We start from the raw sequence: 12,130 nt of genomic DNA on the forward strand, positions 1-12,130 counted from the left end.
GTCTCTCTGGTCACGGATTCCCCTGGGGGGTGCCTGGGCAGATGTGCGGTCCCAGCTGCGGCCCCCCGCCGTGCTGCTGGGGGTTCCAGCCAGTACCCTCGCCGGGCTTCCAATGTGGCTGAATCGGCAAGGCACCTCACAAGCTTTAGCATACCCCCTGCCTTGGGGAAATGCCCCTGTCCTGGCCTTGCAGAGGAGGAATGGTGTAGGTTAACTCTCGGCCAAGGTTACCTGGAAGGCTGTGGCAGAGCAGGGAGCTAACCCCAGCCCCCGAGGTCCAGCGTTAATGCCCTGCCTGTTGAATGAACCTTGCAGGGCACTTCTGGCTGAACTGTGTTTCTAGTTCAGAGACATCAAAGGTTTGTGAAAGTATTTAATTGCACAGGCAACGTTCTGTAAAACCTGAGCTTGGTACAGAGGCTGCGGAGCGGGAGAGCGCAGCTGTGAGCGAGATGGTTATGGGTGGATATGGCTGCCCAGGGGGGCTGTGGGGTCTCCTTTTCTGGAGATATTCAACCCCCGCCTGGCTGCTGTCCTGTGCCCCCTGCTCTGGGTGAGCCTGCTTGGGCAGGGGGGTGGCACTGGGTGAGCTCCGGAGGGCCCTGCCAGCCCTGGCCATGCTGGGATTCTGAGGTTCTGTATATATATATATACACACTATAGATGAGGTTCTGGACATAATTTATTTAGCAAAGTCATCAGTCTCAGTAGTAATAGCAGATAATTTTGCCACAGTCTCAAAAGACGATTGGATTTTGGTATGGAGGCTGGTCCTGGTAGAGAAGCCAGCTCTGTAAATCATTCCTAGTGGTTGGAGTTCAAATATTAAAAAGCCGAATCCAGACCCACATGAGTAACTGTCCTGGTTTCTGGTTAAACCACAACAGTAACATGCCTGGATATCAGTGGGGTTGCAGTTTGGTCCTGCTGCATGTTTGGGCAGGGCATTTCCTCTTGTTATTTCTGAAGGAAACAGACTTTGTGCTAGCGGATATCCTTTGCTTGCTTTTCGCCTTCCCTGGTAAAAACAAGATGAGTGGCGAGACATTCAGCTGGGAAGTAAGAAAGAGAAAATCCACTCGTCTCTCAATTGGCTATTTATATCCTCCTTCTAAAAAGCATTATATGATAATGCTCCTTCCCCAGTCCCCGTAGCGGCCTCAGGGCTGTGCTGCCCTGCCACGAGGCTGCCGGAGCGGGACGCGGCTGTTCGGGCGCTGTAGCGTGTGGCTGTGGCGATGGCAATGGGTGGCCTCTGGTTTGGGGGCGATGCCCCCGCATGCTCCGGGTGAGCAGCCCCCCTGGGTGTGCAGGCACCTCCGCTGGAGGGGCAGGGGCGCAGGGAGGAGTTTGGCTGCTCTCTGGCCAGAGGTGGCTTGCAGAGAGTCCGACTTCTTCCCCAGCCCTTGTGCAAGTCAGGTGCTCGCCCTTCTGCTGATACAGGGAGATGGTTCAGCTAGATAGGAAGGGGCTCACCGCTGGGTTTCAACAATGTGAGAGCATTTCTATCTTGATTTAATCAAAGCCACCAACTAATCTCCTCCTGGCATCAAGAGGCTTGGGCCAAAATGGGCTCCCGGGTTAATTGATTTCTTTTTTTTTAATTGCTGCCTGTTGGGGTGGCTGCTCAGCCACCATCCGTCGCTGTACAGCTGAGCTGGAGCCGGAGCGCATCAGAGGCTTAGGAAAGACCTGGGTCAGGTTGTGCGTGTCCTGCCCCGATGTGGAGCGGGACTGGGGGGGGGTGGGCAGGGACAGGGAAGGGAAGGGACCTTTTTTTTTTCCCCTTCCCTGCCACCAAGCTCCAGGGAGGTGGTTGCAGTCAATGTGTTTGCGTGGTTTAACAGCCGCTTGTTTTTTCTGAGTCAGAAATAATTTTCCAGAAATCTGTGCTCAGATGGTGAGCACAGCTGCCCGGTTGGAAGGACGTGTGTGGAGCAGCCAGAGCTGGGAAGGGCTGGGATAAGACATGTCTGCAGCTGCTGGATGACAAAAGAAGGGAAGCAGCCGATGCCACGGCTGTAACATCCCGACCGGCTTCATGTTCCACTTCCTGCCCCGCTCACTGGCCTCAAAGGTGGTTTTCCCAGCAGACATCGCATTGCTGATCCAGTTCCCTTTTCTGTACTTAGTTTTGTGGACACAAAGCAGTACCTCATTTTCGGATGCAGTCATGAACCGCAAGTGTCCACAGCGTTTTGCGTGGGTGAAAGCAGGGCCCTTGATTTGAATAGTTGGCCCCGTCTTTCCCGAGAGTCTCACTGTCACCACGACCTGCCTGAGCTGCTACGAACCCCCTCCCTACCGTGGCATTTTGGGCACCCTGCTCACCAGCCAGTATGGTTTTGCTGGAAATAAGAAAGTTGAAAGCTTTGTGGTTTTGAGGGTGATGGAGTTCTGGGCCGCTATGGTGGTACTGCATGTAGATAATATGAAGCTCTTCGGGGAGGGGGGAAATAAATCTGTGTGCAGGACCTGACCTGCAACAAAGCCAGAAATCTAGGTGCATGTATGGTTGCCTGCATTTTGTCCTCCCTTTACCTGCCCTGAGGTCTTTTGGGGGAGAAAGCTCTGCTCTCAGCCCAGCACGGGATAACTTTCTGCCTCTTGGAGCACGGACAGGGATCTTCTCCATACAGACAGTGCTCAAGTTTTAACCTTCCTTCTTGTCGCCACAGGGCCGTGCCGCTGTCTGAAGGGGAATTACGTCTAACTTGTGCAAGCTATGAATCAAACTTTCTTTGCTGCTAACTCTAATTCCCCTTTTTTGCCGTTGCAGGTTTTGTTGCCAGCTGCTAGTTTGCTGCAACTGATGGATGTTAGAAAAAACTGCTGTGACTTCCTTCAGTCCCAGCTGCATCCCACCAACTGCCTCGGAATCCGAGCTTTTGCCGACGTGCACGCGTGTACCGAACTGCTGCAGCAGGCGAACGCCTACGCAGGTGAGGGCAGGGGCGTCCGTTTGTCGAGTTAGAGCTGCTTCCAGGTACAGCGAGCCGAAGGCTGAGCTAGATCAGCACATCCTGGTGGGTCTCTTGGCACTTCTAGCGTTAGGGCAGGGGAAGGAGTGCTTTATTGGGTTGTAGGCTTCTAACTTGGTGATGCTGCAAATTGTGAAATGTGGTTTGGGCGTAGGGGAACACCTAAGGAGGTAACACCTGATCCCCCAGATCCCGGCCCACAAAATAGTTCCTTAGTACGTTCCCAGTGAGCCCTTGGGCTGCCTGTTCAGCAGCACAGCGCTGGCGTGCTGGCGTCCTCCCCGTGTGCGCTGCCCCGCCAGAGCGGCGGGCAATACTGGGGATTTGTGCGTTCTAGGAATAAACGGCACCGGGCAAAATCAAATCTTGTGGGTGGGAGTGGGAACACGCAGCTAACGCTGCCATGCGGTTTGAGCCTCTGGTCTGTGGAGCCGTGGCCTCTTACCCCAAGGGTGGGCAGACTGCTGTCTCCTTGAGAGTGGATGTGGTTGGCTGCAATAGGTAGGTGCAGGCAATGGCTTTCAGCGTTTCTCCTCTACGTCGTAAATGTAAAGCTGTTCCGAGCAGCCCCACGCTCTTAACTCCCCAGCGCTTTCCAGTCTCCTCCGGCAGAGTTGCCCTTGACCTCTGCTTGGGCCAAGCTGGTAGTTTTCTCTGCTGGGTTTGTTTTTCTGCCTTTCTGTCTATTTGTAGAGGGAAAAATACACCTGCTGTCTCCCAGAGCACCTGCTCAGCCCAGCAGCATTTTCCTTGGTATGGTTTTGTCCTTAATTGGACCATAAGTAGGCTCGGTGGAATAAAAATATGCCCACCAAGTCCTCCCTTAGTCTCCTGCAAATAAAAGTAAAACCTTTTCAGCTGTTCTGGCTGTATTATCCCCTGGAGGAAAAGGTACCCTGGAAGGAATGGTTAATTGTATAAAGGCTTGCTTGTAATATCTCATTAGCCTTGCTTCCAGGCCCCGTTTAATCTTTAACCCAACAAGCAGTGCATTCACTCTATATTTATTTGGTTGTTTGGCAATTAGAAAGTCTGCTTTGTTGTTTTATTGGCCTTCATAAGTCCCGGTTAGTACAACAGCCCGTGTAATGGTAATGGAACTCCATTAATAAAAATGCCATTAAAATTCTTTTCTCTATGTTGTTTATGTAACAGCGTTAAAACAAGACAGAAGTCCCCAAGCTCAAGAGTCCGTGCGTGCATGAGCCCTGTTACTTGAGAAACGCCTAGTTCTGGCCAGTGGATAACTCTGGGAGGTGGAGGAGCCTTCTTGATGCAGGCACAAGTTACTTTATTAAAATCACTAAATATTTTTACCTGCTTCCAACTCGTAACAAGAGATGAAATACCTCTCTGCTGCCAGGTGCCAGTCCAGGATGACTAGGAGCTCATCTCCAGATGCCAGGCTGCATCCAGCTCACTGCCTGGGGAGCATCTCCTGCTTCTCAAGTGTTTGAGGGCAGGAGAGTTCATTAGACCATGTATATGATTTCCAGCATAACAGAGTATTAAACTTCATCCAGATAGCACTATTTTTAGTCAGAGCCTTTGGCTTAGCTGTGGTGTTCTGGTCCCCCATTCGACCAAGTAGGGGCCATGGGTGGGAAAGCCCAAGTGCCCTCCACAGCACCCGATGGGTGAGGAGTTTTCAGGTGTGATCTCCAGGGAGCTCCTCCCTTGAAGTTCTGCCAGCTTTGTGTCCCTGCCATGCTGCCTTCTGGCAGGCAAAGTACTTTGCAGAGGTGAAATCCAGAGGCAGATCTTGCTACGGGGGGAGCTCTTTGGGTACGTGAAGTCCGAGCTTCCCAAAGCTAAAGGGATGAGGGCTTGAAAAAAGCCGCTTCAGATAAAGTGTCTGAGAGTCACGATTCCGTGTTTCAGTCAAAGGTAAATGGCACTTAGCGAATGGCAGGTGAGCTAAAATTGGCGTGATTTGTAACAAATGCTTGCAAAACTAAAATTGTCTGCAACTGGCTAATGATGGTTTGACCTAAAAATTCTTTTCTAGAAAGCGATTCTTTCCTAGTGCCCTCTGGCTAAATGTTGAGCTCAGCAGATCTGATGATCCCTCTTGGGTCTGTATTGCGATCGGTCACAAGTCTCCCAGTTTGGGATTGGAAGCAACGGTGTGAGTTGCTGTATTTTATTTTTCAAGTGGCTCCCAAAGTTACAGCACAGAGGGATTTGGAGGCAAAAAGGGGGAAAAAAAAATAAAAATTTGTACAGTTACAGACAAAGTGGGAAGAGGCCAGGCTGCTGGGGAAGATGGGTGCTGAGGGTTTGGAGCAGGGGAGAGGTTCAATTTATACATTTTGGGGAAAGAATTCAAAAGTGGGATCAGCTCTCCTTCCATTTGTATGCATGGGATGGGGATCCCCCCTCGCCCCTCTCCGTGTCCCCCCTTGCACCTGCAGATTCAGCTGGGTGCCCTGGGATCCCTCCATGTGTACGCACCAACCTGACCCGCTGCCTGATTCGTGTTAGGGATGGGCTTTCCTTTGAACACCCACAGCTATCGAGGACCCTTGCTGCAGTCTCTCATCCAGATGTTGAGCAGATCTCATTCTGTCCAGCGTGTTGAAGCAGACAAGAGCTGCATCTCGAGGTGGCCAGGTTATTTACGGCTTTAGAAAGGCATTGGCACTTTGCTCAGTTGCCACTTCTGATCGTAGTTGCCACTGGGGGGTACTCGGTGGCTTTGCAGAAAGGTGCGTTCCCATTTAGTGTCATTTATGAAAGTGTCTCGTGGGGCTTGTGTTATTTAAAATAACATCAAATTTCTTTAACCTGCTCTGAGACGATTTTCTTTTCCTGTTCCGCCATGCAGCCGCGGCGCCCTGGTTGCCTTGGGTGCCCAGTGCTGCAGTGATAGCCGTTCTCTGGGGGCTGGAGTCCTTCCACTGACTTAAAGCATGGATTTCATTATAATTTTCTGTTCCCCCTTTTCATTTGTTGAACAGAGCAGCACTTCCCCGAGGTGATGCTAGGAGAAGAATTTCTTAGCCTTAGTCTGGACCAGGTTTGCAGTTTAATATCGAGTGACAAGCTCACGGTCTCCTCTGAAGAAAAGGTATGGTAAATTGTATAGCAACAGTGCATGTGGGAATGCTGGAATGTTTCTAGATCTTACACTGGGAACTGTTCTCATGTTATGCTCTTTGGTGGCCTTTTTCCAACAGCGCTGGAAAAGAAAATCAAAAATAATGTGAATCCTAAAACCACATAGAAATGACCTTCGTTGGGTTGTTCTTTGTAGGAAGTAATGATTCTCAGATCCATATCTCTTCCAAAAGCCCTGGGGGACAGAACTGAAATACTTCCCTCTCTGGAAAACTAGGACACTCCCATCTGCTCTTGGTGTAAAGCTTGTGTTACCTGCCGTAAAACTGCAAAAAAAGGTGAATTCCATTAGGCCAGGGAGGAGTGGTGGCTTCTGCTGCATGTCAGACAGAACAGCTAAAGGAGGCCCACAACCAAAAAGAAGGAAGGAAATATTTTTCTAGCATCATCAGTGTTTTTAATGGAAGAGAGGAAAAAAGGCACCGGTTGATGTTGGTTTGTGGTTGAAATGTTCAGCACATCTTGTGTGGTCTGCAGGCCCAGGAAGGAGGGTGACCAGTGGTCACGGTACCCGATGAACACCAGGTCCAGCCCTTTCTCTGGTGCGGGCTTCTTGCGTGACCTGCAGCAGGTTTTGGGGGAGAGGTCTGTGCCTTGAGTCCTGTGGCTCGCCTCCAAATTGTCCCCACGGGGAGATGGGCGCTGGCGGGAGGCCACGGGAGAGCTCGAGGGTGATGTGGCTCGAGATTTCAGGGCCCTTGCCGAATGCCGGCGTTTTGGTGGGGTGAGCCTGGACCCCGGTGTGCCTGGTGCTGCCGGTCTGTCCCGAGCTGGTGGGGCTGCGCGGCCAGGTGCGGACCCTCAAGCTTGCCAGAAAACCTGCGCCGCTTCGTTCAGACCCTGAGCCAGCAAGCTGGGAGGCTTGGGGAGCGCGTGTCCGCCAGCGTGGGGCTAGCGCGGGCGTCTTGGCGAGGCGTTACGAGGTGCCACGCAGGCAGGGCCAAAAAGGGGAAAAAACCAAACGGCCTGAACTCGCAGCGGAATCGCTTTGCGTGAGCCAAGCTGCCTGCAAAGGGAAGGGCAAGTTTAGTAACCAATTTTTCCAGTCCTGCGCAGCATTGTTAAAAAGCTTTTATTGGCCTTGTGCCCAGAGAAATCAAAGTGCTCCCTCCCTCTTCTGAGCTTTATACAATCCATCCCAGTATTTCGTTAGCTGATTGTAAAAGTTGAGAATGCAAGGCAGTGGAAGGAAATGTAAGCCTAAGCTACGCATTCGAAACAACAGCTCGGAATAACGGGAGAGGGGCAGAGAATGGGACTGGGACATAAATGTGAAATATGTGCTGGAGCCCAGAGAAGTGCTGCGAACTGGGGACAGGCTCAAGTGGGGACAGGCTCAAGGCTGCTGTTTTCTCTTAGCTTCACGGCAGAGGAGTGGTTTTCCTGACCTCTATTCTTCCCATCTGCTGATGTACAAGATACATATTCTAAAATAATAAGATATCAATATATTATAAATATATAAAAATGCATATATATGTGTGTGTGTGTGTGTGTGTATCTCTCCATACGCACACGTATATCTCTGTGTATGCATGTGCACGTGTGATGGGTAGGTAACTATTTTGAAGCAACAAGACGTGGGTGAATGCCCGAACCCCCGAGTTGTCCCAGCAGGGTTTCGGGAGCGGCGGTCTCATTGCGGCTCTCAGGCGTGCCCCGCAGACGGAGCATCGCCCTCGCTGGGTGCTGGGGAGCGCGGCCGAGCCCAGCCCGGGTAACGAGGCCAGGGAGGGAAGGTTTGGCCCTGCAACGCTTGGGGGCACGTCCGCCCGCCAGCTCGCCTGCTCTCCCCTTCCTCCACCACCCCCCAACCGATTGAACTATGAAAATACATTCCTTATCTCCGCAGATTTTGGCATAGCAGTATCCCTAGGCCATCAGCACTGCAAAAATTGTCTGCTACCAGAGAAATCTATTTTGATTGTAAGGCGGTGACAACGTTGCCCCATCAATCAAAGATTCCTCTCCTTCCTCTCCCTCTCCCCCTTGCTCTCGCCAGCCTCCGCAGTTGCTGGGGCCCTTTTGGCCCAGGGCAAAGGTTTGGTTTGGTCCCTGCCTGCTCTTTTTGCTGGCGCTGGGTACTTTGAAGACCATTTTATCAGTGCATTCCGTGCCTGACCTAACTGGGTCTTTAATGACAGCAGTGTATGCAGCAAGGAAAAACTATAAAACCCCATGTTTAGTGACATTTACTGACGCTGTGTGACGTGGAGGGGCTTCCAGCCCTCGAGAAGGGGCTCCTGCCAGCTCAGAACAGTGATGAAAGAGATTTTTAAAAGGGTTGGGATTTTTGGGTTGGGGATTTTACATGGCGTCCGGTAGTCAAATCATCGCCTCGTGCCACTAACGTGCAGCAGAAGCTGATGCACAGTTTGGTCCTCGCTCCTGGGAGTATTTTAACAGCTGGATTAAGATTATTCTTGCCCCCCGCCCTCAGTTAGGAATCAGAGCTGACGGAAGGTGCCAGAATCTGATTTTTTTTTTTTAAATTTTCTGTTATTTTTAGAGTAGGCACAGCAGAGTAGGGGCAGTGCCTGCCTGACTCGGGAGTGGTCTCCAGCACTGAGGCAGCAGTTTGCTCCTCGTGCACACTTGCTTTGCCTTCCTTTAGGGCTTGTTCACCGTCATCTTGGTCTGTAGCTGGGTATGTCCCGGTCCCACGACCCGCGTGGTAGCTCAGCATTTGTGCAGAAGAGGTTAATGAAAAGCAGGTTTGTTGGCTAAACCTTTGCTTGATGCACCTTCCATGCTCATTAGCAATTAAAAATCTCACAGCCACCTAGTTTGTACTTTAACGGCCTCATAGCCAAAGTGAAATTGCTTGTTTATTTTCATTTTAAAATACGTAAAGGTTCTGCAGGAGTTGTCTTCCTCTGCCTTCGCTGGGGTTTGGTTACATGGCTCCCCATTGCGTTGCTTAAAGCTTCATTGCAGCGCCCTGAATTGCAAACAGTTCAGCAAGAGCATTTGTTGCTGTGGGAAATGAGGCTGGTGCTTTACTGCTTTTTTTAAGGGTATAGTTAGGTCTAGGAGGAGGAACCCCCTTTCCTCTCGGCCTCCCCTTCATGGGAGGACGCCTCTGCCGGTGCCTCCCGCAGATACATCTGCCGGCAACAACTGGGGACTGAGGGACGGCGCCCTCGGTTCCGGTTAATTTTGACAAATTAGTGACCTCGGACCGAACAAAACGGTTTCTTGGGGAGTGACGGGAGGGTTGGAAAGAAGGAAAAAATATCTGTGCAAATTGGCCTGACCATTTGGTGACCCCGGAGGGAAGTGGAAGCCAAGGGCATGTGCCGAGTGTGCCAGGGCGAAGGGCCGGCGATGCCTTTTGGGGGAAGCGTGGGATGGCCGGGATCCACGGGAGACGGCTGGGCTCAGCCCCCGTCAGTAACCCAGTAGCAGGAGCAATTGGGGAATTTTCCCTGCCGATGCGAGTTAGGGGTTGGAATTTAACGCTGACTCTGCGGGGAAACTCCACGGCAAGGGCCCAGATCCTGCTGCGCAGCTTCCGAGAGGGCGCCAGCCCCTCTCCTTGCCGTGCTGGGTGCTTTCAGGCAGCCTTTCCCGCTCCCAGTGACATTTTTAGGCCTTTCTCCTGGGAGGAGCGAGGCTCGCAGTTATGTGAGCACACGCGTATTCACGGCAGGAGCCCACGCAGGAGGCTTTGCCCGCGCCCGCTCGTCGCACGGGGCTCGGCGTGGCTCTGCTGCACGGGGTTGCTTGTGCCCGGTTGGTCGTGGAGGCGAAGTCTGGATGCTTATCTGAACCGGTTGGATCTGGGAGCAGAGCTGGGGTTTGGTTCAGACCAGCAGCCCAGCCTGCCCTTGTTTGCCTGCAGAAGTATCCGGGTATTTTTAGCGGTGAAACGCGTGCGTGGCTGCAGACAGGGGTTTTCCTGCGCGGGTGATGAACTCGTCCTGAAGAATTCTTGGGTTTTGGGGCGGGGGGTCGGAACCGGTGCAGTGATTAAATACGATGGTGAACGTAGTGACTTACTGCATAGCCAGACACCTTTCGGGAGGGGAGAGCTCTCTTATCAGGAGTAATCGTTGTGGCTGATTTAGCGAATAATGTCCCGTGCAAATGTCAGCAGGCTAATTAAGTTTCCTGGCTGCCTTCCAGGACTAATGTCCAAGAGGTGTATGATTGTCCTGGACACACGCTGAGCTTCCAGAGTGATCCGGCACATCTAGATGTGAGGTTGCTTATTAATATGCATGGGCAGCTCACCGCTTGGCTGCCGGGGCGCTTGCGCTCTGTGCGTAGTCACGACTTGGTCATCTGTTTGATGGAGACCTTGCACCTCCTTCCTTCCATACTGTAAAATCGCAATGCTTCTGATTTGGGGTAGGTGACTGTGCAAGCTGCTTCTCTCTTCTCCGTTTAATTGTGCTTTATCTGTGTAGGTCTTTGAAGCCGTTATTTCTTGGATAAATTATGAGAAGGAATCTCGCTTAGAGCACATGGCTAAACTGATGGAGCACGTTCGCCTGCCCCTTTTGCCCAGAGATTATCTTGTACAGGTTAGTCTGCAAATAAGTAATTAATACTTGCACTTGAACTGCTGGTAGCTCCTTAATCAACAGCTTGGCTGTTTGTGTCTGAGATGGGTAATTTGGCATGTTGCTGAGTCTGTAAACAGAGGAATCAAAGGAAAAACGGGGTGGACTCTGAAATCAATGGGTGTGCGCAGAAACCTTCGTGTAAACGTGCCCTGTGCTCGGCCGGGCCAAGGGCAGAGCTCCTGCCCCTCTTGGGGGAAGCGTTTGGAAGTTAATATCTTGGGATTTGTCACCCAGAAGATACCCAGGTGGTGGTGTTACGAGCTCGTGCAGGTTTTTTCCCTAATGCACAGGTAAATTTAGCTTGGTGAAAACCCATCACGTGTGATAATATTGGCTGAAGATGTGCTCTGCGCATAGAGGTGGGTCTGTGTGACTGGTGGGTGAGATGCTCTCTGACTTAGAGGTTGTTCTCGAGGAGTTAATTCCTGGGATCTGGGCCTTGATAATGAGCTGAGAATCCCCAGAGAAGGAGGAGATGGAATATGGGCTCTTTGGCTACTGCGCTTTTGTCATGTGTCTAAAAAACCCAATACAATTGAAATAAAATCGGTATTCACAAGATGAACCCATCACGTATTTTTTTCTCTCAACTGTATCTTCTGCTCGAGGAAAAGATATTGCCTCTCCTTAAAAATTCTGACTCAAGTAAAGAAGTTACTTATTTTGTATCCAGACTCCTGGTGAATTCTTCTTGGCTAAGTGTCTGGTGGGGGGGAGGAGGGGTAAATGGAGGGAGCACCGCTCCTCGTGAGCAATACTGGAGAAAGCTGAGGACTGTGGATGTTACTGCCTGTGCTTCTTTGGGAAGAGCTGGAAGTCTGTGTTCGTCTTCTGCATATTTTTTTTTTTTTATGTTGGTGCTTTGGAAGAGAAATTCCAGGTTTCACGTTCTCTCCACAAAGCTCCTTGTGACCTGTGCCACCAAGTGCTTCAGTGTAAATGATCTCTCATGTGTGTGCGTGTTCTCAGACAGTTGAAGAAGAAGCCTTAATCAAGAATAACAACACCTGTAAAGACTTCCTTATCGAGGCCATGAAATACCATTTGCTTCCTCTGGATCAAAGGCAACTGATAAAGAATCCCAGAACAAAGCCGAGGACTCCCGTGAGCCTGCCAAAGGTAAGGCGAGCCGGTCGCGTCCTTACCGGTGGCGTTTGCTGTCTTTAAAGGAGCTTGCACACTTGCCACGTTACTTCTCACTGACTCCACGATTGTCCTTTGACTCCCTCTTCTGGTATTGCCTGCGCCCACCATGGATACATAGTTTGGATAAGCTTAGATAAACCCTCAAGAGCAGCAGTGTCTCTGCTCCCAGGGGCAAGGGTCTGCTCTCAAAACATTTTGTCAGCCACCAGTGGTTTTGCGAATGGCTGTTGCTCCTGGAGCTGGGGCTTGGGACCTGCTGACCCGTGGAGCGGCCGCAGGCAGCTGCCCGCAGTGCTCGGCGAGCGTTCTGCC

The 12,130-nt window shown here is 51.4% G+C and overlaps 1 protein-coding gene across 1 annotated transcript in view; it reads left to right on the plus strand.

Annotated features, from left to right (window-relative positions):
- Positions 1-12,130, plus strand: part of KLHL3 (kelch like family member 3) — a gene marked incomplete at its 3' end in the record, with an annotated part of 49,810 nt that overhangs the window by 27,049 nt on the left and 10,631 nt on the right. Inside the window, exons 5-8 of the mRNA XM_009641234.2 lie at positions 2,780-2,942; positions 5,942-6,051; positions 10,514-10,630; positions 11,642-11,791. Coding sequence (XP_009639529.1) covers positions 2,780-2,942; positions 5,942-6,051; positions 10,514-10,630; positions 11,642-11,791 — 540 coding nt within the window. The remainder of the gene's footprint in view (positions 1-2,779; positions 2,943-5,941; positions 6,052-10,513; positions 10,631-11,641; positions 11,792-12,130) is intronic.

Source organism: Egretta garzetta, unplaced genomic scaffold (genome assembly GCF_000687185.1).
Source record: "Egretta garzetta isolate BGI_Z169 unplaced genomic scaffold, ASM68718v1 scaffold26, whole genome shotgun sequence".
Taxonomy (NCBI): Eukaryota; Metazoa; Chordata; class Aves; order Pelecaniformes; family Ardeidae; genus Egretta; species Egretta garzetta.